This window comes from Salmo trutta, chromosome 19, assembly GCF_901001165.1.
Source record: "Salmo trutta chromosome 19, fSalTru1.1, whole genome shotgun sequence".
Classification (NCBI taxonomy): domain Eukaryota; kingdom Metazoa; phylum Chordata; class Actinopteri; order Salmoniformes; family Salmonidae; genus Salmo; species Salmo trutta.
The window spans coordinates 39200178-39225606 of record NC_042975.1 but is presented as its reverse complement, the minus strand read 5'-3'; the positions used below and the strand labels follow the sequence as shown (position 1 = coordinate 39225606).

The 25429-nt window shown below is 46.2% G+C and overlaps 1 protein-coding gene across 13 annotated transcripts in view; it reads left to right on the top strand.

The window, feature by feature from the left end:
• Positions 1–25429, top strand: part of LOC115154563 (RNA-binding protein Musashi homolog 2) — a 314171-nt gene that overhangs the window by 238992 nt on the left and 49750 nt on the right. For 8 of the 13 annotated variants that reach the window (XM_029700902.1, XM_029700896.1, XM_029700900.1 and 5 more), the window contains exon 9: positions 10699–10870. In XM_029700902.1, coding sequence (XP_029556762.1) covers positions 10699–10870 — 172 coding nt within the window. The remainder of the gene's footprint in view (positions 1–10698; positions 10871–25429) is intronic. The other 5 variants (XM_029700898.1, XM_029700895.1, XM_029700897.1 and 2 more) reach the window with 1 other exon arrangement.

Genomic DNA, 25429 nt, shown 5'->3' with positions numbered 1-25429 from the left:
TTTGTTAGTTCAAGTATTTTATGTATTGCATTACGTTTCACGAATAAATAAAGATGTGGAACTACAAACACGCTGCATTTTGGTCCGATCCTTCAGACAGCCGTGACAGTCCCTCTCTTCCTGAGTGTCCTGTGTTTTGTTGGAGCTGCTTTGAGTTAGTCATTGAGTGATGTGTCCACTCTCCATGTCCAAGTGGAGACATAGCTTTGGCATACTGAGACAGGAAGAGAAACTGTGGCTCAGTGTGAATATGAGGAAACACGTTGGAATCTGGTGGTTTTGGAATTAGATTGGTAACAGTCTGTAATCTGCTACCATTGGATTTGTAGCTATACTGAACAAAAATATAAGCACAACATGTAAAGTGTTGGTCGCATGTTTCATGAGCTGAAATAAAAGATCCCAGAAATGTTCCATATGTACAAAAAGCTTATTCCTCTCAAAATGTGTGCACAAATTTGTTTACATCCCTGTTAGTGAGCATTTCTCCTTTGCCAAGATAATCCATCCACCTGACAGGTATGGCATATCAAGAAGCTGATTAAAAAGCATGATTATTAAACAGGTGCTGGGGACAAAACAAAGCCACTCTAAAATGTGCAGTTTTGTCACACAACACAATGTCACAGATGTCTGAAGTTTTGAAGAAGTGTGCAATTGGCATGCTGACTGTAGGAATATCCACCAGAGCTGTTGCCAGATAATTGAATGTTCATTTTTCTACCATAAGCCGCCTCCAACGTCGTTTTAGAGAATTTGTCACCATGTCCAACTGGGCTCTCAATCGCAGACCATGTGCATGGCTTCGTGTGGGCGAACGGTTTGCTGATGTCAATATTGTGAACAGAGTGCCCCAATGTGGCGGTGGGGTTATGGTATGGGCAGGCATAAGCTACATACAACGAACACAGTTGCATTTTATCGATGGCAATTTGAATGTACAAAAATACCGTGACGAGATGCTGAGACCCATTTTCTTTAAGGTATCTGTGACTAACAGATGAATATCTGAATTCCCTGTCATGTGAAATCCATAGATTAGGGCCTAATGAATTGATTTCCTCATATGAACTATAACTCAGTAAAATCTTTGAAATTGTTGCATATTGCTTTTATACTTTTGTTCAGTATAGATGGTTCATCTCAGCAGGTTGTAACGGAGTTAGTTCTCCTCTAGTGAAAATGGTTTCACTAGATATTAAGACCTGAGAGGTACTGTACAGGAAGCAGCTGCTCCAACTCTGAGTTAGGGCTGACCTTGTCGAAGTGACAGGATACAAGTCATGTTTTGAAGTAAAGCTGTTCTAATGTGAGTTGCTGTAGCACAGATAGAAATACTGGCAGAGGCAGGGAAATGTCAGAAGCAGGGAAGTGTATTGAGAGATAGAGAGAGCGAGATAGTTGGAGAGAAAAAGAGAGAGAGCGAGAGAGAGGGCGGGGGGAGAGAGGGGGAATATAGATGTGTGTGTGATGGGGGAAATATCGATTTCTGTCTCATAGGCGAAGTTACTTTAAGTGTATCAATAATGCACACAATTCAAGTTACAGGGAGTTCTGCTGTCCTGGTTAACCTGGGCCTTTCTGATCATTTTCAGCAGCAGAAGCGTTTGTCCCCCCTGCCATTGCCAGTAGTATCAGTGGTTGGAGGGAGCCTAGAAGGGAACAGTGAAGTGGATCTAGATGATGTGGATGCTATATAGTTGATGGCAGGTTGCTGTTGCCCTCTCTCTTTGACAAGAGTCATTCAGTCATCTCTCTAATCGAAGCAATGATCTCTGTTCTCTCCACCACCCGCCTCCCAATATGAATGCATAATGAACACCTATCAAGTAGTGGCTCAGATCTCTAGATGGGAGTAGTGTGCCGTTAAAATAGGCCCATATTGGTTTTAGTGAACTGCTCCAAGGTAATGTTCTTAAATGTGTCATTTATGATATTCCTCAGTAGAGAATGATCATTGCCGCAGGGATGAATTTTCCGTTAGTAGTCAATTTCCCAGTCGGGTCCCCTGACATGGCCAACCAATTACTGTAGTGAGCAGGCAGGCAAGCAGGCAGGCAAGCAGGCAGGCAAGCAGGCAGGCAAGCAGGCAGCCAAGCAGGCAGGCAGGCAAGCAGGCAGGCAAGCAGGCAGGCAAGCAGGCAGGCAGGCATGCAAGCAGGCAAGCAGGCAGGCAAGCAGGCAGGCAGGCAGGCAAGCAGGCAGGCAGGCAGGCAAGCAGGCAGGCAAGCAGGCAGGCAAGCAGGGAGGCAGGCAGGGAGGCAGGCAGGTAGCGCTGCTTCCAGCCCACACTGACTGGAGCAGGGAGGGAAGGCTAAAAATTACAGGCATGCATCCATGTACTGTATGGAAATAGGGACAGGTGTTGCTGGAGGAGCTGAATGTTGAAAGATATTATGTACATTGAATCCACATTTCACCCATATTGTTTTAGATTGATGTACTGTAATTTAGTCCAGAATTTCAGTTAAATAACATACAGGGCGGTCTTGATGTTCTGTGATACATCTTGATTGTGTCAAACTCAAAATCCATGTCCCATTGCTATTAGGATGTATATGAACATGAACATTACAGCCAGATAGTGACAGATCCAACGATTACATGCCTGCTGTGAGACAGTCACTTAAAGTTCAGTATACTGACAGATAAAACGTGCAGTATGTTAAAAGCAATGACTCTACATATGAATGGACAAAGCCATAGATCACGTGACACCATTCATTCCTATGTGAAGACTCAATAGCGCATTGAAGCCAAATTAAGTCAGTTAAGATGACGTCACATGGAGACATAGGGGTTTTCTTGTTTTGGCAAAAGTACCTCCTCCGTCCTCTCTCCTCAGTCTTCTCTTTTTCGTGACCCAGAAACCGTTAAGTGGTTGAGTGGTCGTTGAGGAGTGTGTGAATTCGTTAGCAGGCAAACCGAAAACGGTCCTCCCCTCCTCAATAGCCTCCTTTTGGCGAGGAAGCACAAGTGTATCCTACCTGAGTCCTTCACAGAAGAGTTTTGAAATCTGCCACACCCCTTTTGAATCTGCTAGTGTTTTCTTGAAGGAGAAAAAGAAAAGCATGCAAAGATTTTTAAACAATATGCTGTCTTGCACAAATTCGTTTTTACCACTTTATACATTTATTTGGGGATTCCACCCTGCAAACGTCATTTGCCTGATGACGCGTGATTGAAGATGTAGTCTCATTTCATGCACATTTTCGTCCACTTACCCTCTCCTCGCCGCCTCTCCTCGATTACCTTTAAGCTTTTTCAAAAGGAGTCTAGAAATGACAGAGGAGAGAGGACGCAGGAGTTGAGCAAATCTAATTGAGAAAAGCAGTTTGAGCTATTCCAGGAAGGGACATTGCAGGCTAGCTCAGTGCTGCCCCCTCTCATTGAATAACTCAAGTTGAAGGCCGAGCTACTGCAGGCTGCCATTAGCAACTAAATTATCCCTATGACTTCTTCTGTGTGCAATTTTAAAATAATCAGTTCAAGGACATACATCTGGTGTATTACAAGCAATTATTGGTACCATGACAGGTGCCCTGTGTTTTTTATGCACATTGCGCGTAACATAGTGACCCACCATTATTGCATCATACAGCCATGAAACAGGAAGCGTTTTTCTTGCTGTAATTTTCCCCCAAATTCTTTGTGAGTGCTTTTACCATGTCCCTTGTTCAGTACAAGCAGCTTATTTTGCCTCTCATTTCATGATTCAGTCCTTTGATAAGGAAGTCATCCTGTGCTCTCTGGTTCAGTACTCTTTGTGTGGCTGTGCAATTGCATACGCCAAAAGGAGGTGGCATATCTGTGTGTGCTTCCTTCATGACAGATTTACTTTGGGGAAAAGTGTTTGGTACCCTACATCTGAAAGGTCTGAACATCTGATTATGGAGAACAGGTTGTCCTGAAAAAGAAACGATCATCAACGTCCCCTAGTCTGCTCTTTCTTCTCACCTCTCCTCTCATAGAGGAACAATGGTAGAGATGCAGAATCACTAAAACCTTTGGTTTATAGGTGGAGTTGTGAAGTGGGTGTTCTCAAGATGTTCTACTGCCGTAAAAACTATCCACCATTTCAGACAAAGGTTCACAGACTGAAAATGAAGATACAGAACATTCCTGTTTTACCAAGTTATATACAACTTCCATGTCATATGTAAATAATGGACGTATTTTGTAAGCTAGCATTGTTCTTGACTGTAATGTTAAAAAAAAAAATGGTAATATGTGATCGACCGCCTTGATTCGGTCTTATGTAGCAAAATTTGAAATTGTGTTTTTTACATTGGATAAAAGCAGAGACACAGAGCTACAAAATGGTATATCATACACTGCATTTGAGGAACAATGGGAAAGTAATTCTGCTTTGAAAGTTGATAAGCTTTTGAGAAAATTGCCTTTGAATGTTTTGGTACTTACTGGAGAGCTCTTCTTTGTCTCCACCCATTCAGCTTTGTTCACACCCTCTTAATTAGCTCCACCAATCTCTTTAAGGGTTGATCCGAGCATTCTGTCCTAACAGCAGTCAAGCACCCAAGCTAACTGGCTAACAGTTGTCAAAATTAACTATTAAAATGGACACTTGCATAGTGGAGTCTTTTGTTAAGACATATAGCTTGCTAGCTAGCTAAACAATGAACCATAATCACAACTCATGACGTTACTACCCTGCATGAATCTGCAGGTAGCTAACCAAACACATTCAATGTTAGCTAGCTAACATTAGGCTATAACAAGCAAAGGAAATGGTTCTGAGATATGAATAATAAGATCATACACGTAACGTTAGCACACGCACATTAGCCAGCCAGCTAACGTTAGCCAGCTAGCTAACAGTACACCTTAACTTGAAATGAAAAGACTTGAATGAAAAATGACTTGAATTAAAAAATTAGAAACGTGTAATATCTGAAAATGTAGCTCACTAGACTATCTTACCCATATACATCATGGTTGGACGCTTCTCCTTGTCTCGCATGCCATGGTTACCCTTAGTTTGAAGATGTAATCCGGAGACAGGTGTTTTCTCCATCTCCTTAGCTATCATACTCTAATTCCATTGATTTCAAAGCTCGGTCCTTGAGAAAGTGGAGCGCACACTTATGCAGTTCTACTAAGCAATATATATTTTTTAAAAGCCGCGTTAGACAGGATTACCTACACATACTAACCAGCTCAGACAGAAGTGTGCTATATGGCAGACCAATCCGAGCTCATCTCTCAGCATGTCCAGCCCACTCATTATCTCAGCCAATCATGGCTAGTGGGAAGGTTGCTGTCGTTTTCTGTGGCTAAACCAACTAGGCTTGTAATTTAACAATTGTATTCGTATTTACAGATGGCATACAAGTTTGTTATTAAGGCACATGAAAGTTCACATGTTCCGGAAGTCATTTCTGGACAAAAAATATATTTAGATTTTTTGTTTTAAAGATTACATTCAAACGGCTCTCGTGTGAAGGAGTAACCCGCGACATACGCCTAGTTTCCTGAAACGGGTCACATATATGCAAATTGCATCTGATTCTGTTGGTTAAAGTGTGATGATGTTTGCACTGAGTTATAAGTAATTTCACCCTTTAAACAACCTTTAGTGTAAATATTCAGCAGTCAAATGGCTGAGCTCATTTTTCTTAAGTGAATAATCCCATGGCCTGTGCCCACAGGCTTGACATCACTCAGCTGACTGACATTTTCACACCATTCACTGCTTTTTACTGTTCAGCTGGGAATTGGAAGGCTATAGTGGATGAATCACGCTGTTTCCCTTCTCCAGAGTGCTAGCCCTTTTAAGTAGACTGATATAATCCACTCTGTAGTGGAGTGAACGCTGCCGCAACGTAGCCCACCCCACGCCCACTCCACGGCACGCATCCCAGAGGACAGCATTGCTGCAGGCCTGATACAGGGCTGACACGCCCACACAGCTCCCTACAACACCCACAAGGTTAATGGGAATGAGAGATCTATTGAGAAGGTCACGACCGCTGGATAAATCCTGCCCTCTCAGTTTGGCAGAGTCAGCTGTGTTTCAGAGATGGTGATGCTTACTAATACGCCCTTATCTATCTAACTGGGCCGTCGTGGCAGCACCACTACAAGGAGAATCAAAGAAGCAATGCTTATGGCCTATAGATAGTGGCGGTATCTGTGTCTGTGTGCGTGTGCATGTGTGCGTGTGCGTGTGTGTGCGTGTGTGCGTGTGTGTGTGTGTGTTCAGGGGAGAAGAGGATGCTCTGAGGCAGCCTGATTGAGAGTCTCAGGTCTGAGTAGTGATGTGAACTCTCCTCTTGGCCCATCTATCCCCCACGTCTTTCTGTGTTGCCCTCACACACTAGCCGCCAAGCTCTCGGCTCATTTTTAACAGACGACAGGAGAGGAGAGGAGAGCTATTCCCCTGAATAACAAACCCACTCCAACCAGACCTGACTGACTCACAGCAGCCTGCCCGGGGATTCACTCCCCCCCAGCCCATGTGGTTGGTAGATGGCCCAGCTACCTGGATGTGACAGTGGGCTGTGAGGTGTGTATGGTGGGGGAGGGACTGGAGCTGCTGGGGAGAAGAGAGCGGTGTACCTGGCACTTCCTGTGCTTGTTCCTGAGCTCCTGTCCAGCTGAACACCACCCAGCCAGTCAGTCACCCACTGAACAGAAAGTGTGTGTAAGCGTGTGAGGGGTGTGTAGATGTTTGAGGTGCGTGTCTGTGCATGAGCCCCAGTCAGTGTGTAGGTGTGTAGATGTGTGAGGTGGGTGTAGGTGTGTGAGCCCCAGTCCGTGTGTAGGTGTGTGAGATGTGTGAGGTGGGTGTAGGTGTGTTAGCCCCAGTCAGTGTGTAGGTGTGTGAGATGTGTGAGGTGGGTGTAGGTGTGTGAGCCCCAGTCAGTATGTAGGTGTGTGAGATGTGTGAGGTGGGTGTAGGTGTGTGAGCCCCAGTCAGTGTGTAGGTGTGTGAGATGTGTGAGGTGGGTGTAGGTGTGTGAGCCCCAGTCAGTGTGTAGGTGTGTGAGATGTGTGAGGTGGGTGTAGGTGTGTGAGCCCCAGTCAGTGTGTAGGTGTGTGAGATGTGTGAGGTGGGTGTAGGTGTGTGAGCCCCAGTCAGTGTGTAGGTGTGTGAGATGTGTGAGGTGGGTGTAGGTGTGTGAGCCCCAGTCAGTGTGTAGGTGTGTGAGATGTGTGAGGTGGGTGTAGGTGTGTGAGCCCCAGTCAGTGTGTAGGTGTGTGAGATGTGTGAGGTGGGTGTAGGTGTGTGAGCCCCAGTCAGTGTGTAGGTGTGTGAGATGTGTGAGGTGGGTGTAGGTGTGTGAGCCCCAGTCAGTGTGTAGGTGTGTGAGATGTGTGAGGTGGGTGTAGGTGTGTGAGCCCCAGTCAGTGTGTAGGTGTGTGAGATGTGTGAGGTGGGTGTAGGTGTGTTAGCCCCAGTCAGTGTTTAGGTGTGTGAGATGTGTGAGGTGGGTGTAGATGTGTGAGCCCCAGTCAGTGTGTAGGTGTGTGAAATGTGTGAGGTGGGTGTAGGTGTGTGAGCCCCAGTCAGTGTGTAGGTGTGTGAGATGTGTGAGGTGGGTGTAGGTGTGTGAGCCCCAGTCAGTGTGTAGGTGTGTGAGATGTGTGAGGTGGGTGTAGGTGTGTGAGCCCCAGTCAGTGTGTAGGTGTGTGAGATGTGTGAGGTGGGTGTAGGTGTGTGAGCCCCAGTCAGTGTGTAGGTGTGTGAGATGTGTGAGGTGGGTGTAGGTGTGTGAGCCCCAGTCAGTGTGTAGGTGTGTGAGATGTGTGAGGTGGGTGTAGGTGTGTGAGCCCCAGTCAGTGTGTAGGTGTGTGAGGTGGGTGTAGGTGTGTGAGCCCCAGTCAGTGTGTAGGTGTGTGAGATGTGTGAGGTGGGTGTAGGTGTGTGAGCCCCAGTCAGTGTGTAGGTGTGTGAGATGTGTGAGGTGGGTGTAGGTGTGTTAGCCCCAGTCAGTGTGCAGAGACTTTTAATAGTCCTATTTGTCCCGCCTGGTTTCTCTCCACTCAGTATAGAGGTCATTCCCTGACAATTAGTCTGCTAGTGCACTCTCCTGCTCTGCTTCCCCTTCCTCCTCAACCCCTCCCACACCTTACAGGTATTTAAGCTCCCATTTGCTTTGATTGGAAAATGATGGCAGTCTGAAAATTGTCGCTCTCACAGGGTAGGAAGCGTAGAGGCACAAATGGGGGTGAGAGAACAGAGCAGCGTCGCTAGCTAGGTGCTCTGTGACAGCTACAAAGTGCTTTGCAGCGAACGAAGGGACAGTGTGTTTCTATGGCCTCTGCTTTCTTTAATCGACTAGCCCTCCAACAGCCTCTAATCTTAGTGGTCTTACACAGCAGCTTTTCCTCTGGAGATAGCGAGCCTTCACACTAACACAGCAAGCAGCCACCACTTCCATTTTTACACCACAACTATAAATCTAACACAGCAACCTTCACACTGAGGCACTGGCAACTTTTATTCTAACTCAGCAACTCACGCTCTATAATAACACTGTATAATACCAGGCTGTTTCTACAGTGGAGGATCAGTGAAGGAATGGTAATGTTTGCCTGGAGCTTGTCAGAGCAGAGCAGAGGTGCAGCCCTGGCCATTTGCATTTGTATGGATGCTGGGGTTTACCTGCACTGTGCAATGGTATCCAACCCCTTATATTGTGCAGTGGGCAGGATGACATGCGTGTGAATTTGAATAGCAGAGCGAGAGAGAGAGAGAGAGAGAGAGAGAGAGAGAGAGAGGCCCTGTTAAATCTGAGGCTGTGGGTTAGACACGAAGCCAGGAGGCAGACAGACAAACAGATGGACAGGCCTAGGGCCCAAGCAGGCAGTGGAGCAGACAGATTGTGCGGCGCGATGAACAGGCTCGGCCTACCAAAGAGAAGAGCAGGCGATAGACACACGGCACAGACACGCCAGCCCTGTCAGCCGAGCCAGTCACACAGACACACACTCCTGTATATTTCATAAAGCCCATATAGATGTGTGGTAAATAGGATATGGCTGGAGATGACTTTCTCCTTTCTCACTGGTGTGGATGAACCCCCCCCCCCCCCCCCTTCCCTATCAGTCTGTCAGAGTGGAATGTTATTTCTGGTCTGATCACCCCCCCTCCCCCCACCACCACACACACCCCTCCTAGACAGGTCCTGCTCTGTTTACCCCAGCTGCTCCTCTCTGAAGGATGGATGAGATTGTGAAGCTTGTGAATTTGTGTGTGTTTGCGTGTGTTTATGTGTGTGTGTGTGTGTGTGAGACTTTGTGTGTGTGTGAGTGTGTGTGTGTGTGTGTGCGTGCGTGTGTGTGTGTGTGTGAGACTTTGTGTGCGGATGTGTGTGTGCCCGTGCTTGGCATGTGTGGTCTCATGTTTGTATATGTCTATACAGATATATCTGTGTGCATGTTCTTTAGCGAGAACATTGATGTATTTCTCTCAGCGGTGTTGACATAGAGTACATGATTTAATTTTTTTGCATATACATGTTCATACAGGCTGCTGCTAGAGTATTTAGACCTGTCACATCTACCAGCTGATAAGCATTGTGTTGGAGGAGAATATGTTAGTCATAAGAGGGCAGAACTAAGTGTGTGTGAGAACAGAGAGTAAGATGGCAGGAGAGATAGAGATAGAGAGGGGGGAGAGAGAGAGAAATAGCGCACAAGAGAGAGACCCATAAAGAATTCACATTTTGATAAACTCCCATATCTACTGGGTGAAATACCGCAGTGTGCCATCACAGCAGCAGGATTTGTGACCCGTTGACACAAGAAAAGGGCAACCAGTGAAGAAAAAACAACCATTCTAAATATAACATATATTTATGTTTATTTATTTTCCCTTTTGTACTTGAACTATTTGCACATCATTACAACACTGTATATATACATAATATGACACTTGAAATGTCTTTATTCATTTGGAACGTTTGTGAGTGTATTGTTTACTGTTCATTTTTGATTGTTTATTTCACTTTTGTTTATTATCTATTTCACTTGCGTTGGCAAGAGAGAGAGAGAGAGAGAGAGAACGGGCGCTCCAGGTGGAATGGGCTGGGTACTGTAGAGCAGGTGAGCACACAGAGGCAGAAATGAGAATTTTACCAACCTGGCCTCAGCATTCACTCTACTGTCTCTCTGTCTCTCTGTCTCTCTGTCTCTCTGTCTCTCTGTCTCTCTGTCTCTCTCTAGGAAGACTAACAAGAATTTGAATAAAACGACAGAAAACAAAGGCATTCACTGAGATGAAGGGGGCTGTCTAAAGTGTTTGTGTGGAAGTCATGGTGGAGGATTCTTTTTTCTCCATGTTCCTCAGTCAGTCTACTCCTGAATGATAAGAAGGTCTGCCAGGGTTAGAATAGATTTGAAGCCTTTCCACTAGCAGGTGACTGTGGTGCGGGGCAATAGAACGTGGCTACAGGAAGACATTTTAAGATAATCAGTGGAGACATCACGTTTGGAGGCTCTTCTACAACTTTCCTGATGCACCAGTAGTTTCAAAAGGCACTGGAATACTCGGAAGGATTGACCTTAGATTTTTTCCCAGACAAGCAAACGTTTAGCTTTTTAGAAAAAGCAACATTATTGTTCTGTGAGCTAGTCCTAATGGAATCTGGATATGACCTGCCCAGTCCCATTCTTCTCCCTCCATGGGGCCAGTAGGACTGATTTTTCATTTTGTTTCCACTGTGTCCACAGGTAGAATGTAAGAAGGCCCAGCCCAAGGAGGTGATGTTCCCACCAGGCACGCGAGGGAGGGCCAGGGGTCTGCCCTACACCATGGACGCCTTCATGCTGGGGATGGGCATGCTGAGTGAGTATGGACCAACACTACTCCAGCACAGTCCAGCACACTACTCAGTCCCACACGGTAACACTCCCTAACACTCACTCTCCAACAATCGTGCAGGTCTCTGATTCATTGTTTTTTTTTAGTAATAAAGGAGAACCAATGTGCTGTTGATATACAGTGCCTTCAGAAAGTATTCACACCCCTTGACTTTTTCCAAATGTTGTTGTTTTACTGCCTGAATTTAACATGTATTAAATTGAGATTTTGATCACTGGCCGACACACAATACCCCAGAATGTCAAAGTGGAATTATGTTTAAAAATTTTTTACAAATTCATTAAAAATAAAAAGCTTACATTTCTTCAGTCAATAAGTATTCAACCCCTTTGTTATGGCAAGCCTTAATAAGTTCAGGAGTAAAAAGTTGCTTAAGTCAAATAATAAGTTGCATGGACTCGCTCTGTGTGCAATAACAGTCATTCAAAAATCATGTTAAAAACGATCAAATTTCTGTACCCCACACACACACAGTACAATTATCTGTAAGGTCCCTCAGTCTGAGCAGTGAATTTCAAATACAGATTCAACCACAAAGACCAGGGAGGTTTTCCAATGCATCGCAAAGAAGGGCACCTATTAGTAACTGGGTAAAAATTTAAAAAAGTAGATGTGGCAAAGTGATTAACTTTTTCTCCTGAATACAAAGGGTATTCACTTGTGTAAAATCCAACACAACACATTACTGAGTACCACTCTACACATTTTCAAGCATAGTGGTGTCTGCATCATGTTATGGGTATGCTTGTCATCGTTAAGGACTGGGGAGTTTTTCAGGATAAAAAATTAATGGAATGGAGGTAAGCACAGGCTAAATCCTAGGGGAAAACCTGGTTTAGTCTGCTTTCCACCAGACACTGGGAGATGAATTCACCTTTCAGCAGAACAATAACCTCAAACACAAGGCCAAATATACACTGAAGTTGCTTACCAAGAAGACAGTGAATGTTCCTGAGTGGCCGAGTTACAGTTTTGACTTACATCAACTTGAAATTCTATGGCAAGACCTGAAAATTATTGTCTAGCAATGATCAACAACCAATTTGACAGGACTTAAATAATTTTTTAATGAATAATGGGTAAATGTTGCACAATTCAGGTGTGGAAAGCTCTTAGAGACTTACCCAGAAAGACTCACAGCTGTAATCGCTGCCAAAGGTGCTTCTACAAAGTATTAAGGGGGTGTGAATACTTATGTAAATGTTATATTTCTTTATTTCATTTTCAATACATTTGCAAAAATGTATTGAGTCTAACTAATGTCTCGTGAGATAGAGGAAAATGTACTCAGATTAACTGAGCTCCACATTGAGCTCATCTAAGGTGTGCCGTTTTCGTGTCCACAAGTGGTCTATTTTCCTGGCGCTGATGAGTCCCGGGTGGTCCTGGGTGTAGGGAACAGGGCACCACATTACCGGGATAAATGGAGAGGAAAATTGAGGTGATGTCATATTATGGATTCATCACTCCGTCTGTGTGACCCCAGCAGTGGGTAATGACAGGGACACAGAGGGGTGTCATGGAGGGCCCTCATCTGTAGGCAGCCAGCTGTAGCTGTACCTCTTCTCTCCTTTCCTCTTCTCTCCTTCATCATCATTCAGCTCCCCATCTCTCTCTTTCCTCACTTCTCTGTCTCAGGGCGAGGGGTTGCTAAGGGCATGACACTGATATCAGACTGATTTTGCTGATGGTTTATGGTAAAAGTGGCGGTAACACCCGTAAGTGGTTCTGTCAGCACTGTCTAAGTAGTTCCCAGTCCAGATTTTGTCAGTTTGAACTATTTAACAAGCACAGTGAACTTTTCGGAACTTATTACGGATCAATGCGTCACTATGGATGAGGGGGAAAAACAGTCTGCTCCGGAGGGAGAAGTGGGGCAGAGGAGGCGGCGGAGTGCTCATGTGAGAATATTAACTGTCAACTTATTTGGAGACACTCTTATCTAAATGAAATTGGAAAAGGCAGGACAGCGAAACATTCCTTTGTATAATTTGCATTTGGAAAAAAACCAGAGCCAGACTCATTATTTAAGGAACTGTAAGGTTCTTATAAGCCAAATATCATTAAAACTTGCCCCTAGTTCCTTTGTTTACTGCACCTAATCTAGCCATTTATCTTTATTGTGTTGTGCCCGATGTATGTTTGCTGAAATTAATACAGATTTGAGCCTGGGCTTAGTATGGGTGTACCAGATGGATAATTGATTTTGAAGTGAATCAGAACTGTTGAGCCATAAAATAGGTACATTAGCATGCATATTAATAACGCAAATAACAGGGCCTGGAAACAGCCACCGGGCCAGATCCAATGACAGACTTTATTTACTGAGATGGCGGGCGGCAGAGACGCTAGGTTCAACACAGCAACACGCCAGAGTAATGAGTTCCCTTCTTCTCCTCTCCTCCTCCTTCTCTTCTCCTCCCTCTTTTTGTCTTCTGTCTTCTCCGCTCAGACTCAGATCCCCATAGTGTACATGCTCGCACCCCTACCTCTGTTAACAATGACATGTTGCATATACACACATGCAGGCTGCTGATTGGGGTGTCTGAATATGTGTCCTGTTTAAAGTAACTGTCCACTGTTTCCAGATTTCTATGAAATATTACCTATATGACTTATGAGTGAAATATGAGTGAAATGGTTTTCCTTGAAATGGTGTGGGCGTACCTCAACAATATAATGGTGTGGGTGTACCCCAACAACAGAATGGTGTGGGCGTACCTCAACAATATAATGGTGTGGGTGTACCCCAACAACAGAATGGTGTGGACGTACCTCAACAATATAATGGTGTGGGTGTACCCCAACAACAGAATGGTGTGGGCGTACCTCAACAATATAATGGTGTGGGTGTACCCCAACAACAGAATGGTGTGGGCGTACCTCAACAATATAATGGTGTGGGTGTACCCCAACAACAGAATGGTGTGGGCGTACCTCAACAATATAATGGTGTGGGTGTACCCCAACAACAGAATGGTGTGGGCGTACCTCAACAATATAATGGTGTGGGTGTACCCCAACAACAGAATGGTGTGGGCGTACCTCAACAATATAATGGTGTGGGTGTACCCCAACAACAGAATGGTGTGGGCATACCTCAACAATATAATGGTGTGGGTGTACCCCAACAACAGAATGGTGTGGACGTACCTCAACAATATAATGGTGTGGGTGTACCCCAACAACAGAATGGTGTGGACGTACCTCAACAATATAATGGTGTGGGTGTACCCCAACAACAGAATGGTGTGGGCGTACCTCAACAATATAATGGTGTGGGTGTACCCCAACAACAGAATGGTGTGGACGTACCTCAACAATATAATGGTGTGGGTGTACCCCAACAACAGAATGGTGTGGGCGTACCTCAACAATATAATGGTGTGGGTGTACCCCAACAACAGAATGGTGTGGGCGTACCCCAACAACAGAATGGTGTGGGTGTACCCCAACAACAGAATGGTGTGGGCGTACCCCAACAATATAATGGTGTGGGCGTACCCCAACAATGTAATGGTGTGGGCGTACCCCAACAATATAATGGTGTGGGCGTACCCCAACAATATAATGGTGTGGGCGTACCCCAACAATATAATGATGTGGGCGTACCCCAACAACAGAATGGTGTGGGCGTACCCCAACAACAGAATGGTGTGGGCGTACCCCAACAACAGAATGGTTTGGGCGTACCCCAACAACAGAATGGTGTGGGCGTACCCCAACAATATAATGGTGTGGGCGTACCCCAACAATATAATGGTGTGGGCGTACCCCAACAATATAATGGTGTGGGCGTACCCCAACAATATGTGGGCGTACCCCAACAACAGAATGGTGTGGGCGTACCCCAACAACAGAATGGTGTGGGCGTACCCCAACAACAGAATGGTGTGGGCATACCCCAACAACAGAATGGTGTGGGCGTACCCCAACAACAGAATGGTGTGGGCGTACCTCAACAATATAATGGTGTGGGCGTACCCCAACAATATAATGGTGTGGGCATACCCCAACAACAGAATGGTGTGGGCGTATACCGGTCATAAAAAATATTATTCTATTATTAATATTAATATTTTGTAAATGGTCTGTTAGAGATACAAGTTTAAGGTGAGATTTTTTTGTTTTTTCTCCCATTTATGCCACAATACAAGTATATGTCAACTCGAAGAACATTATTTGGGTATGAGTTAATAGAATATTAACTTTTAAAAGTGATATTTTCACTGGACAGTTACTTTAAACGTCTGTGAATGTGTGTCAGAGTGTGGAGATGAGTGGGTGTGTGAGAGAGTACGTGTGAGGAAAGTTTACATTTTTTCCGTCTATGGGCAAATGACTGCGGTTGCTCTGTATGCCCCTGATGTGCTGTAGCCTTCCCTCCATGTCCTGAGGCAGCGGCCCATGTGTCAACAGAGCGCCACAGAACAGTATTCACGCCATGCCCTTTAAATACCAGCCCCTGACCCCCCCACTCCCTGCCATGTAGATGTGCCTCATTTAACTCTCTGCCGGGACAGTCAGCACATACTACCTAGTGAACTGCAGCAGGAGGCCCAGGGCAAACACACACACAAATACACTCACACACACACACACACACACAGCAAGCCCGGTGCCAGAACGAATCAGTTGGATGGGCATTTGATTTCCATAGGGGGGCCAGTTGTTTCACGGGACCTCCTATGTGTGGACGTGCACCATTTTTTTTTAACAGTACGCACAAATAATCATTTGGTTGTGGTCAGTACAAAAGGTCAGTACAAAATCATCACAAAAGCAATAATGGCATTATAATGATTATACTGAACAAAAATATAAACGCAACATGTAAAGTGCTGCATGTTTCATGAGGTGAAATAAAAGATCCCAGAACATTTCCAATACGCACAAAAAGCTTATTTCTCTCACATTTTATGTACAGATTAGCTTACATCCCTGTGAATATTTCTCCTTTGCCAAGATAATCCATCCACCTGATAAGTGTGGCATATCAAGAAGCTGATTAAACAGCATGATCATTACACAGGTGCAACTAGGTGACAATATTGGTGACAATATTACCGCCACATGGGCAGTCATGAGTCATGACTGTGGTAAAATGCCATGTGACCGCTGAGTCACAGTAATCTCCTTTTATGTACTCTAGACATGCTTTGGTACTACCCAACTTGAAAACTACCATCAGGTCCTAATGGCCTGGTACTCAGGGCTCTATTGTCCCTCTTTAGAGCCACCACAAAAAACTTGAATTAAAATGATGATTGTGCAATGTACAATGCATAGCCTAACACATATTACATTACGTATGGTTGAAAAACATAAAACAAAACTGATTTAAGATGTCTTTGGTACATAATTGGTCTAGCCTATACTCCAAAATGAAACAAATTAAAGTAAATCGCTTTTGTGTGGACTGTATTATGATGCATACTGGATGGACTGGTTAGCTTATGCTACGCTTCAAAATGTCTATCCATGAGTCTGGGAGAGAATGTATAGCCCTAGGCCATGCTGTTGGTTCATTGATTGTGCAGGGCAGCTTACAGTTAGCCTACAATTAGTACATTTGTATTTGATTTTGAATAGCCTAGTAATAGGGCATTGTTTATGTTTCCATAATTAATTGGGTGACACATTACCTTCAGCTGTACAGAATCTCACCATGTGTTTCCAACTGCTCTCTCTTTAATCCTTTCTCGACCACGCTGACGTCTGTCAACAGTTTAGAGAAATATGTTTTGTTGCGAAAACATGTTACTATTGATGTTCCTGAACAGATTTCACTTGATTTCCCAAATGAAGCCCTGGGTAGCTGCAAGAACAAGGTTGGAGAGCCCATGGCATACAGAGTGCAGACGGAATATCACCTGTCGGGCAGCGAGAGCATGCTCCTCAAACAGTGGTTGATGCTTGGAGTGAATTAAGTGTTCTTAAATGTATTTCTCAGCTGCTTATATTAAGCACATGCTAAAACCGAAGTAGCTTACAAAGTAGACTTGAGTGAAACCGTGGCCTCCATTCGCTATTTGAATGCATACAGATGGCATGTATTTTTCCCCCTGCACATTTGATAATGGGCCATTCTAAAACAAAACTAATTTTACATATTGGTAAAGAAAATATTAAATTGAGAATAGTCTGATTGGTGAAAATATCATCACTTGATGAGAGAACAGCTGTGCAGCCTGAGGTGAGGAACAGAGCGCAAGGTTTTTTTGCTACTTTCTCAAATCATCAATAGCCTATAGTCACATCATGCAGCCCATATATGTGTTGATTCCTAAGACATTCTAAGGTTTGTAACATTCACAACTAAAGTTGACAAATAACTCTAAATCTAGCACATATGACTTATGATCACTTTTACGCTCAACATCGCCACTTTATATGTGTACTCGCTCTGTAATGGGAAAAATGTCATTTTTATTTTATTCTGCTACATTCAATTATATTCTTCTTACGATAAAATAAAATAAAATAAAAATAATGGCACAGGACGTACACTACATGACCAAAAGTATGTGGACACCTGCTCGTCCAACATCTTATTCCAAAATTGTTGCGGGAACTTGCTTGATATTGGGCGATTAGGCCTGGCTTGCTGTCTGCGTTCCAATTCATCGAGAAGGTGTTCAATGAGGATGAGGTCAGGGCTCTGTGCAGGCCAGTCAAGTTCTTCCACACCGATCTCGACAAACCATTTCTGTATGGACCTCGCTTTGTGCACGGGAGCATTGTCATGCTGAAACAGGAAAGGGCCTTACCCAAACTGTTGCACAAGGTTGGAAGCACAGAATCATGTAGAATGTCATTGTAGGCTGTAGGGTTAAGATTTTCCTTCACTGGAACTGAGGGCCTAACCTGAACCATAAAAAACAGCACCAGACCATTATTCCTCCTCCACTAAACTTTACAGTTGGCACTATGCATTCGGGCAGGTAGCGTTCTCCAGGCATCCGCCAAACTCAGATTCGTCTGTCGGACTGCCAGATGGTGAAGCGTGATTCATCACTCTAGAGAACACGTTTCCACTGCTCCAGAGTCCGGCGAGCTTTACACCACTCCAGCCGACACTTGACATTGTGCATAGTGATCTTAGGCTTATGTGCGGCTGCTAGGCCATGGAAACCCATTTCATCCATTTTATTATTATTTGACCCTGCTTGTCATCTATGAACATTTGAACATCTTGGCCATGTTCTGTTATAATCTCCACCCGGCACAGCCAGAAGAGGACTGGCCACCCCTCATAGCCTGGTTCCTCACTAGGTTTCTTCCTAGGTTCTGGCCTTTCTAGAGAGTTTTTCCTAGCCACCGTGCTTCTACACCTGCATTGCTTGCTGTTTGGGGTTTTAGGCTGGGTTTCTGTACAGCACTTTGAGATATCAGCTGATGTAAGAAGGGCTTTATAAATAATATTGATTTAATTTCATGAAACTACCGACGAACAGTTCTTGTGCTGATGTTGCTTCCAGAGGCAGGTTGGAACTCTGTAGTGAGTGTTGCAACCATGGACTGATGCCTTAAGAAGGAAATAAATTCCACAAATGTACTTTTAACAAGGCACACCTGTTAATTGAAATGCATTCCAGGTGACTACCTCATAAAGATAGTTGAGAGAATTTCAAGCGTGTGCAAAGCCGTCATCAAGGCAAAGGGTGGCTACTTTGAAGATCTCAAATATAACATATATTTTGATTTGTTTAACACTTTTTTGGTTACTACATGATTCCATATGTGTTATTTCATAGTTTTGATGTCTTCACTATTATTCTACAATGTAGAAAATAGTCAAAATAAAGAAAAACCTTTGAATGAGTAGGTGTGTCCGAACTTTTGACTGGTGCTGTATATGTGAAATTAGTTTAGGTATTTTTTAGGTTCAATTTCAAGGCAATTATCGGGGTTATTATCAACTTGGGACGGCACCTTCAACTATCGGGAGAAGGAGGGGAGCAGGCCCTACGTTCGTGAGAAGCAGGGGCAATGGAGGAAAACCATAAAAAATGACATGTCCACTTAACAAAGACAGTGTGTTTTATAGACTGATTTAGGAAAAGTCAAGGACGGAGGGGGACATGACTTTAAAAATGGCAGAGTAATATTTGTTTAAATTAATGAACAGTCCAAATGACTGCTTTAGCGGTTCTAGTGTGGGTTTTATAGTAAAGACATGTAATTTAACTGTAAAAATGTACGACTTTTTAATGTGGCATGAACACAACCTGTCATGATGTTTTCATCTGATTGTCAAACAAATCACTTTAAAAGTAGGTTACCTTTGCACGTTCGTCCAAAATAGCATTTGAGTGAGCGAAACAGCGCCCCTCTGTCTTACTACATGTAGCCCATGTATCTGATGCTGTCTGGCAAAAAAGAGAAAGACGTGCCATATTCTTTTTGTCCAGACAGCATCAGATACATGGGCTACACTTACTGAGACAGAGGGGCGCTGTTTCGCTCGCTCAAATACTTTATCTGAGATTGATGCATCTTTCCGTCGGCTCGCGTCTTGGTCAAATAAATTGTCAGTGATGTAAACTACTTAAGCAAAAATAATTTAGAGTACTACTTAAGTATTTTTGGGGGGTATCTGTACTTTACTTTACTATTTTTATTTTGAGCAACATTTACCTTTACTTCACTACATTCGTAAAGAAGTGTACTTCTTACTCCAAACATTTTCCCTGACACCCAAAAGAACTCGTTACATTTTGACAGGAAAATGGTCCAATTCACACACTTATCAAGAGAACATCCCTGGTCATCCCTACTGCCTCTGATCTGGTGGACTCACTAAACACAAATGCTTTGTTTGTAAATGATGTGTGAGTGTTGGCGCATGCCCCTGGCTATCCATAAATTAAAAAAAACGAGTAAATTGTCCTGTCTGGTTTGCTTAATATAAGGAATTTGAAATGATTTATACTTTTACTTTTGATACTTAAGTACATTTTAGCAATTACATTTACTTTTGATACTTAAGTATATTTAAAACCAAATACTTTTAGACTTTACTCAAGTAGTATTTTACTGGGTGACTTTCACTTTTACTTGAGTAATTTTCTGTTAAGGTATCTTTACTTTTACTCAAGTAATACAATTGTAAGTAAGACAATTGAGTACTTTTTCCACCCCTGTAAATTATTGTCACGCCCTGACCAGGGGAACTCTGCTATTTTGGTAAGGTTGTGTTATTTCTATGGTTTATTTTCTATGTTTTGTTATAGCCTTTCTTTGTGGTTTATTTCTATGTTGGGCTCGGGGGTGATTTCCAATCAGACAGCTGTCGCTAGTTATGTCTGATTGGGAATCACATTTAAGTTCCTTTCCCCCCACGATGTTGGTGGGTTGTTGTCTCTTTGATTTTGAGCAGCTAACGTATCGGCATTTTCTTGATTTTGTGTACGTGTTTATTTCGGTGTAAAAGAATAAACATGTGTTCGCTCCCAGCTGCGTTTTGGTCCGCTTCCTCGTTACCTGACGCCGAACGTTACAGAACAACCCACCAAACCAGGACCAAGCAGCAGAGGAACGAAGAGGAAGGATGGACATGGGCCGAGTTAAGGAGGAGCATTTCCAGGGCGATGGAAGAGTTTAGGGAGACCGAGAGGCATCCCCAATAATTTTTTAGGGGGGGGCACAAGGGCTGTTTGACGGGGCAGGAGCTGCCCGCCAGTCAACAGTCACCAGAGCTGCCCGCCAGTCAACAGTCGTCGGAGCTGCCCGCCAGTCAACAGTCGTCGGAGCTGCCCGCCAGTCAACAGTCGTCGGAGCTGCCCGCCAGTCAACAGTCGTCGGAGCTGCCCGTCAGTCAACAGTCGTCGGAGCTGCCCGCCAGTCAACAGTCGCCGGAGTGGTCAGACTGCGCTGAACTGCCGGAGTGGCCAGACTGCGCTGAACTGCCGGAGTGGCCAGACTGCGCTGAACTGCCGGAGTGGCCAGACTGCGCTGAACTGCCGGAGTGGCCAGACTGCGCTGAACTGCCGGAGTGGCCAGACTGCCCTGAACTGCCGGAGTGGCCAGACTGCCATGAACTGCCGGAGTGGCCAGACTGCCCAGACTGTCCCGAGCTGCCAGACGTCCCCAGTCCAGTCCGGCCCGTCCCTGCTCCCCGCACCAGGTTAGTGGTGCGTGTCCCCAGTCCTGTCCGGCCCATTCCTGCTCCCCGCACCAAGCCAGTGGTGCGTGTCCCCAGTCCTGTTCGGCCCATTCCTACTCCCCGCACCAAGCCAGTGGTGCGTGTCCCCAGTCCAGTCCGGCCCGTCCCTGCTCCCCGCACCAAGCCAGTGGTGCGTGTCCCCAGTCCAGTCCGGCCCGTCCCTGCTCCCCGCACCAGGTTAGTGGTGCGTGTCCCCAGTCCTGTCCGGCCCATTCCTGCTCCCCGCACCAGGTTAGTGGTGCGTGTCCACAGTCCTGTCCGGCCCATCCCGGCTCCCCGCACCAAGCCGGTGGTGCGTGTCCCCAGTCCAGTCCGGCCCGTCCCTGCTCCCCGCACCAGGTTGGTGGTGCGTATCCCCAGGCTGTCCAGCCCGTCCCTGCTCCCCGCACCAGGTTGGTGGTGCGTGTCCCCGGTCCTGTCCGGCCCGTCCCTGTTCCCCGCACCAGGCCCACGGCGCGTGTCCACAGTCCGGCACGGCCTGTGTCCGGTCCACCGGTGACCAGTCCTGTTCCGGTCGGCGGCTCCGCTCCGGAGCCTGAGCATGCCGCTCCACCGTGGTCCAGTCCGGGCCAGAGGGGTAGGGCTAGGGTGGAGGCAGGGGGAGAAACACGCCCGGGGCCAGAGCCTCCACCGAGGGTGAGGCGCCCACCCGGGTCCCCCCCCTAATAGACTTTAGGTTGGTGCGCCGGGAGTACGCACCGTTGGAGGGGGGGTACTGTCACGCCCTGACCAGGGGAACTCTGCTATTTTGGTCAGGGTGTGGTATTTCTATGGTTTATTTTCTATGTTTTGTTATAGCCTTTCTTTGTGGTTTATTTCTATGTTGGGCTCGGGGGTGATTTCCAATCAGACAGCTGTCGCTAGTTATGTCTGATTGGGAATCACATTTAAGTTCCTTTCCCCCCACGATGTTTGGTGGGTTGTTGTCTCTTTGATTTTGAGCAGCTAACGTATCGGTATTTTCTTGATTTTGTGTACGTGTTTATTTCTGTGTAAAAGAATAAACATGTGTTCGCTCCCAGCTGCGTTTTGGTCCGCTTCCTCGTTACCTGACGCCGAACGTTACAGAACAACCCACCAAACCAGGACCAAGCAGCAGAGGAACGAAGAGGAAGGATGGACATGGGCCGAGTTAAGGAGGAGCATTTCCAGGGCGATGGAAGAGTTTAGGGAGACCGAGAGGCATCCCCAAGAATTTTTTAGGGGGGGGCACAAGGGCTGTTTGACGGGGCAGGAGCTGCCCGCCAGTCAACAGTCACCAGAGCTGCCCGCCAGTCAACAGTCGTCGGAGCTGCCCGCCAGTCAACAGTCGTCGGAGCTGCCCGCCAGTCAACAGTCGTCGGAGCTGCCCGCCAGTCAACAGTCGTCGGAGCTGCCCGTCAGTCAACAGTCGTCGGAGCTGCCCGCCAGTCAACAGTCGCCGGAGTGGTCAGACTGCGCTGAACTGCCGGAGTGGCCAGACTGCGCTGAACTGCCGGAGTGGCCAGACTGCGCTGAACTGCCGGAGTGGCCAGACTGCGCTGAACTGCCGGAGTGGCCAGACTGCGCTGAACTGCCGGAGTGGCCAGACTGCCCTGAACTGCCGGAGTGGCCAGACTGCCCAGACTGTCCCGAGCTGCCAGACGTCCCCAGTCCAGTCCGGCCCGTCCCTGCTCCCCGCACCAGGTTAGTGGTGCGTGTCCCCAGTCCTGTCCGGCCCATTCCTGCTCCCCGCACCAAGCCAGTGGTGCGTGTCCCCAGTCCTGTTCGGCCCATTCCTACTCCCCGCACCAAGCCAGTGGTGCGTGTCCCCAGTCCAGTCCGGCCCGTCCCTGCTCCCCGCACCAAGCCAGTGGTGCGTGTCCCCAGTCCAGTCCGGCCCGTCCCTGCTCCCCGCACCAGGTTAGTGGTGCGTGTCCCCAGTCCTGTCCGGCCCATTCCTGCTCCCCGCACCAGGTTAGTGGTGCGTGTCCACAGTCCTGTCCGGCCCATCCCGGCTCCCCGCACCAAGCCGGTGGTGCGTGTCCCCAGTCCAGTCCGGCCCGTCCCTGCTCCCCGCACCAGGTTGGTGGTGCGTGTCCCCAGGCCAGTCCAGCCCGTCCCTGCTCCCCGCACCAGGTTGGTGGTGCGTGTCCCCGGTCCTGTCCGGCCCGTCCCTGTTCCCCGCACCAGGCCCACGGCGCGTGTCCACAGTCCGGCACGGCCTGTGTCCGGTCCACCGGTGACCAGTCCTGTTCCGGTCGGCGGCTCCGCTCCGGAGCCTGAGCATGCCGCTCCACCGTGGTCCAGTCCGGGCCAGAGGGGTAGGGCTAGGGTGGAGGCAGGGGGAGAAACACGCCCGGGGCCAGAGCCTCCACCGAGGGTGAGGCGCCCACCCGGGTCCCCCCCCTAATAGACTTTAGGTTGGTGCGCCGGGAGTACGCACCGTTGGAGGGGGGGTACTGTCACGCCCTGACCAGGGGAACTCTGCTATTTTGGTCAGGGTGTGGTATTTCTATGGTTTATTTTCTATGTTTTGTTATAGCCTTTCTTTGTGGTTTATTTCTATGTTGGGCTCGGGGGTGATTTCCAATCAGACAGCTGTCGCTAGTTATGTCTGATTGGGAATCACATTTAAGTTCCTTTCCCCCCACGATGTTTGGTGGGTTGTTGTCTCTTTGATATTGAGCAGCTAACGTATCGGTATTTTCTTGATTTTGTGTACGTGTTTATTTCGGTGTAAAAGAATAAACATGTGTTCGCTCCCAGCTGCGTTTTGGTCCGCTTCCTCGTTACCTGACGCCGAACGTTACAATTATCAATATTTAAATATTTTATTTGGACGGGCAAGGAGGTACGGTAGGGCGGGCCAGGCCCCCTAAGGTCTGCCCATAATGCCTGCCCTGACACACAGGCTGAAATATTTCCACCGAATTCCATGTGGTTTGTTCAATCAGTTTAGGTGATGGTATTTTTCTACATTTATGGGCCAAATAGACATAATGATGCCATCACTTCCCATGATATCACATCATTGCCAAATTCACAATGATCCACCTCTGACGCTTCTCTTTGTGTTCAGTGATTTGTTTTCTCATCAGTCCCTAAGCTGGTCTAGCCTGTCATATTTCGTTCTTGCAGGTCAGGTCTCCCCTCATCGCCTCTCAGTCAGAAGCATCTTCTCACTTGTTCAGGATTAAATTGAGCTTTGTCATGGGCAGCAAAAGGCTGATTGGATATTTATTACCCAGACATACATGTTTCTTTGCCCTGGAAGTGGAGAGCTGTCCTCTGTCTCTGTCACAACACCCCTGGTCTGGTCTGGGGTGATGCTGAGAATTGACAAGGCTTAGCTGGGGAAAGCCAATTTAAAGTGTCCGGTGACTATACTCTATCCTATTTCTGCAGAAAGTTAGTTGCAGCGTAAACTCACTAGAGAGAGCAAAACTGTTTGACATAATGGAAACTTTCACAGGGGAACAGCGAAGTAGTTTATCAAGTTAGTACTCTGTGATAACTTTAACACAAGGCTATCATGGTGTGTGTTCTCTATAAAACAAAGATATCAGAGTGGATTCTAGTGATTTGCTTCTGGCTAGAGGGAATCCCTTTTTTACTGGCTAATTTAGACAAAGCTTTGGCTGGAGATGATAACAGCTTTTTATGACAACAGATAAAGGCTTTGAAATAGCCTCGCTTTAAAAGGAACAGTATGTTTGCGATGATCAAACTGATCTTCCTTGATCTGTCATTCGATCAAACTCAGTCACTTACCTGTTCACACACTCAAATTTCTCAATATACAGAGGGATACACACACATGCACACAAACACACACAAACACAGACACACACTCAGCTCTCACACACATCCCGAACACACACTCTGTTTCTCAATATGTTCCCACAGCTGCTGCTGTTTGAAAGCTGTCCAGATAATTAACTTGTGGACTGGTGGTTGTAATGAGCGTCCTGACAGCAGAGGAACAATAAATAAACTTAGTCTTGTTGGCCCGACGGGTCTGCTTCAGCTTTACTCAGGCCCCTTACACTCACTCACTCACTCACTCGCTGACTCACACACACACACACACACACACACATAGACACACGCTCTTATCCATCCTCCATATGGCTGGCATTGATACTGTGTGTGTTTGTGTTCAAATCAAATCAAATTGCATTTGTCACATGTGCCGAATAAAACAGGTGTAGACCTTACAGTGAAATGCTTACTTACAAGCCCTTATCCAACAATGTAGTTTAAAAAAATACCTAAAGAAATAAGAATAAAAAATAAAAGTAACAAATAATTAAAGAGCAGCAGTGAAATAACAATAGCGAGGCTGTATACAGGGGGTACTGGTACAGAGTCAATGTGCGGGGGCACCGGTTAGTCAAGGTAATTGAGGTAATATGTACATGTAGGTAGAGTTGTGTGCATGTGTGTGTGTG